This window comes from Microtus ochrogaster, chromosome 1, assembly GCF_000317375.1.
Source record: "Microtus ochrogaster isolate Prairie Vole_2 chromosome 1, MicOch1.0, whole genome shotgun sequence".
Classification (NCBI taxonomy): domain Eukaryota; kingdom Metazoa; phylum Chordata; class Mammalia; order Rodentia; family Cricetidae; genus Microtus; species Microtus ochrogaster.
The window spans coordinates 63,986,408-63,990,908 of record NC_022009.1 but is presented as its reverse complement, the minus strand read 5'-3'; the positions used below and the strand labels follow the sequence as shown (position 1 = coordinate 63,990,908).

Genomic DNA, 4,501 nt, shown 5'->3' with positions numbered 1-4,501 from the left:
CACACACACACACACAGGGCAGGGGGAGGGTATTAAAAATTGCCAAGCAGGGCTGGTAAAATCACTCAATGGGAAAGGGTACCAAACACCACCCCTGGTAACCTGAATTCAGTTTCTAGAGTCCACATGGTGGAAGGAAAGAAGTGATTGTTGCAAGTTGTCCAAAACCAACAAAACAGAACCCCTCTCAAGCAAGTCTTGCTGGGACCCACAGTGGCATTAGCCAGAGGGACAGATGTTCTTCTCAGCACTGGGTCCTGGACAGTCTGGGCTCTCCACCATCACAGTCTGCAGTGCCAGCAGCGAGAAGACGGGAAGGAGCAAGGGGATGAGATCAAGCACGGCATATGCTTTAGGAAAGCAAAGTAAAGCAAAACACAGCTGGCAGTTCCTTCCATGGGACTTTCGCCTGGCTCTAAACTTCAGAAGCGTTCTCAGCAGAATGGGGGGTCTGAGTTCCCACGCTTGGAGCTGCATCTCTTCTGCTTGGAATGGGAATGGATGGAGGCTGACCTGAGGAAGTGAGAAATAAGTATTTTAATGAGAGCTGTCATGATTTTAAAGTGTTAGCAAACTATACCACATTAGGAAGAAAAAAAAAAACAGAAAAGAGCAAGCAGATGCTTGCATGGCTGGATGCATGTCTAAGTGTGATGGCTTCACCACTCAGCAGACATCCCTGTGAATGGATTATCTCAGTTCCCAGGACAGGGCAGATGAAGGGAGGGCAGAGTTGAGAGGAGCATGGGTTTGTTCAAAGATGGAGGGATGGTGTGGGGAGGGGGAGGAACTTTGAACCTGTGAGCAGATCAGACCAACGGCATGCTGTCTCACCCAGGGGATGGGGGGGCAGCAGTGTGCAGCCACAAAAGCAACCTCTTGTCCCAGGTCACTGTAAACGTGGTTTTTGCAGCTGTTCTCTCCATGCAGCGTTCCTAGGAATATGGAGAAATCACACGCAGAAAGGCTGTAGAGGCCACTGAAAGACAAGCAGGCCCAGAACCTGCATCCCAGGTGATGATCGAGACCCATACCCAGGCGACTGATGCTGTTCTAGTCGTGGATACAATGGCTCTCCTGAGATGCCACGAGGCACAGTGGTCCCTAGTCTTGTTACAGTTTCTCCTTCCCTCCCTTTCTTCTTCCTTTAAAAAAAAAAAAGGAACTGGGGGCTGGAGAGATGGCTCAGCGGTTAAGAGCATTGCCTGCTCTTCCAAAGGTCCTGAGTTCAATTCCCGGCAACCACATGGTGGCTCACAACCATCTGTAAAGAGGTCTGGTGCCCTCTTCTGGCCTGTAGACATGCACACAGACAGAATATTGTATACTAAATAAATAAATAAATGTTTTTTAAAAAAAGGAACTTAAAGTTTTATTTTTGTTTGTTTTGTGTGTATGTGTGTTTGTGTGTGTGTACCCACTTGTCTGTATGAGCACCTATCATGCAGGTATCTGTGAAGTCTGTGAAATCTAAAAGAGGGCCTCGGGTTCCCTGACACTAGTTAGAAGCAGTTGTGAGCCACCGGGTGTGATTCCCAGAGTCCACTTTCAACAAGCTAATTTGCCAATAGAATGTAAATTATGCCGCACCCAGCTTTTTATATCTGAAAAATATTTGACAACATATATTGGCTTATATTGATGGCGCCCATTCTGAGGTCTGGATGTGGGATCTGGGGCATTGCAGGAAGCTGTTAATGACTTTAGTGAGCCAGACTCAGGTTAGCCACATGGTAAACGCCTGAGCTCTCTTAAGCTCACACAGCATCTTTCTTGACTTACCCCAAAGGCCAGCACTTGCAGCTTCAGGCAGAAGTGATGGAGGCCTGCTGAAGGTGCACCCGAAACTTCCATCAAGCGCGGGAGAGGACCGTGCTACGCTGCTGGGCATCGCCATGATGGCCTCCTCTGTGCTGATGTTCTTCCTGCTGGGGACCACGGTGTTGAAGCCTTTCCTGCTCAGGTGAGATACAGGTCAATACCCAGAGCTCCCGGATGGGCCCAGCCCAGCACTGGAGTCCATTCTCCTGGGCACACCCTAGGCTCGCCTGCCAATGCTGAACACAGTGTGGGGCGCAGAAGGCGCTGTGAAGTATTCCTGAGTTACCCCACATCCACAGTTTGCATGTGTTTCTGCACACGGTCTCATTGCCAGTTGAGACTGGTGTGGGTGGTACCACAAAAGCACCCTGCTAGGAGATGCCAGTCCAGCTTTCTCTCCGGTATCACACCAGCAGAAGAAACTTCTCTCTGCTCCTGCTCAGCTAGATCTCTTGCTGGAATCTTACATCTGCTTGTCCCCTAACGGCACTGGCTACTCGGATGCTCTGAGTCCAGCTCATTCTTGTCACCATAAAGGGTTGTGTGACCTCTGAGGGAGACATTTGTAGCTCTTAGTCTTTCTTCAGTATTGTTTCTTTTTCCTGCCAGCCGTTTCCCCTCACCTTTAAAGAGGCACAGGGCTGCATGTCACACATCTATGTGAGCTGAAGGAATGGGTGTTCACATACACATGTGCACATACAGGCAGATTCAAGGGGAGGGAGAGAGAGTGTGTACCAGCTAGCCATGTAAAAAAAAAAACGACTTTGGAGAGTCAGCTCTCTCCCTCAACCATGTGGGTCCAAGGGATTGGGCTCATGCTTCAGGCTTGGAGGCAGGTGCCTATCCCCTCTGAGACATTCTGAGAACCTCAGAAGTTTTTTTTTTGAGACTTTTGTTATGAAACATGTGTATGAGCGTGTATCTCTGCCCTTGGAAACCAGAGGTGTCTGGTCCCTGGTAGTTGAGTTTCAGGGGCTTTTGAGTTGGCTGATGAGTGCTGGGAATCAAACTTGGGTCTTCTGCAAGAGGAGCGTGTGATCTTAACTGCGGAGCCATCTGTCCAGCCCCTAGACTGCCCTTTAAACATGTGAGGTGTCAGGGAGATGGTTGCAGGCTATCTGCCGTAAACTGAGGTCAATCTGCAACTCATGTTAGTTCTATTTCCTAAGTATTTCTGGAAATCGCTTGATGAGAGCAGTGAAGACACAGCCTGGACAGTCAGTGCTCATTTCTGTCTCACCTTGTTATGCTTTACCATCCGAGGGAGCGGTCCTAACCGACAGCAGTTAAGGTTTCTAGGGTAACTCACACCTTCCTCTCCACCCCTCATATTTCAGTCCAAGGGACTGGGAGTTGCAGATCAGGCCAGAAGACTCCCGGCACAAATGGGAGACACTTGAGTAAGCTCCACCCTTAGCAGAGGAACTATCGCGACTGATGGCTGATGCAGGAGGCAGTCAGTTTCCTCAGGGGCTCCACCCTGAGAGGTTACCCATGCTCCCCTGGATGGTCCTGCACTCTGAGCACACTGATGAGTGGGTTAAAACAACAAGCACGTGAGGTGGGACGGAAGGTGGGAGGGGAACAGGAAAGACAAAAGGTGTTGGCTTTGACCAAACCCACTGCGTGCATGAATGAAATTCTCAAGCAATAAAAGGAGAGGCACATTGTCAAAGGGAGGTGGAGCTAGTGAAGTGACACCCAAGCTCTAAACACACCTTGTTGTGTCTCAAGGGTTCAGGCCCTGGTGCATGGGGCAGTTGTGTCTCAAGGGTTCAGACCCTGGCGCATGGGGCCGTGGCACTCTACTGCAGCTCTCTGAGGTCCCTGCGAGAGAGCCAGATCACAATCAGCACACTTACATTCCAACAGATCCACACAGAGCTCCAAAGTAGTACCTCAAAATGCTGAGTTTAAACAGATAAACAGAAAAGCAGGCTAGAATGACGCTCAGAAAGAACTTTCGTTTTCAAATTTAAAATGTGCTTATTAGTGTGTGTCACACGTCTGAGTGTGTGTGTGTACCACACTCCTGTCTGATATTGTCTGCTCCACACACCTGTCTGATGGTGTGTGTGTGTGTGTGTCTGTGCGCACACGCGCCTCACACTCCTGCTGAGAGCTGGAGTTAGTTCCACCACGTGGATTTTGGGGATTGCACTGAGGTGACTGGCCTTCATGTGGCAAATGCCTTTACTGTCTCCCCAATACAAGTACTTTTTCATTTCTGTAATTTTTCACTTGCCTAACATTTTTCTTAGGCTACTTCCAGTGACCGTGTTTTTCTTCAGGTTTGTAGTCATAGTGACATTTCCAGAGAATCTGTATAGCTTTCTGTTGCTGCTGTATGGAGCACTGTTCACTTGGTGGTGTAACAATGGCAGTTCACGTCTCTTGAGATCAGAACTCTGACCCAGTTCTATTGGTGTTAGCTGGACTGAATTCTCTTCTAGGTGCTATAGAGGTGCCTGGTCTCTCCTTCTAGAGGATCCTAGAAGCTGCCCATATGACTCGGCTTGTGTGGTCTGAGCTTCTCCACCTCCTAACCTGCCTCTTGTTATTCACCCCAGCATTTTGCTGAGGCCTCTGCTGGCACACCCACACCTGTCTCCAGGATGGCACACACACACACACACACTCACCTGTCTCCATGCTGGCACACACACCTGTCTCTAGC

General features: G+C 49.3%; 1 protein-coding gene across 1 annotated transcript in view; it reads left to right on the top strand.

Moving 5' to 3' along the window:
* Positions 1-4,501, top strand: part of Kcnmb3 (potassium calcium-activated channel subfamily M regulatory beta subunit 3) — a 16,190-nt gene that overhangs the window by 7,701 nt on the left and 3,988 nt on the right. Inside the window, exon 2 of the mRNA XM_005343801.1 lies at positions 1,790-1,963. Within this exon, the coding sequence (XP_005343858.1) occupies positions 1,790-1,963 (174 nt within the window). The remainder of the gene's footprint in view (positions 1-1,789; positions 1,964-4,501) is intronic.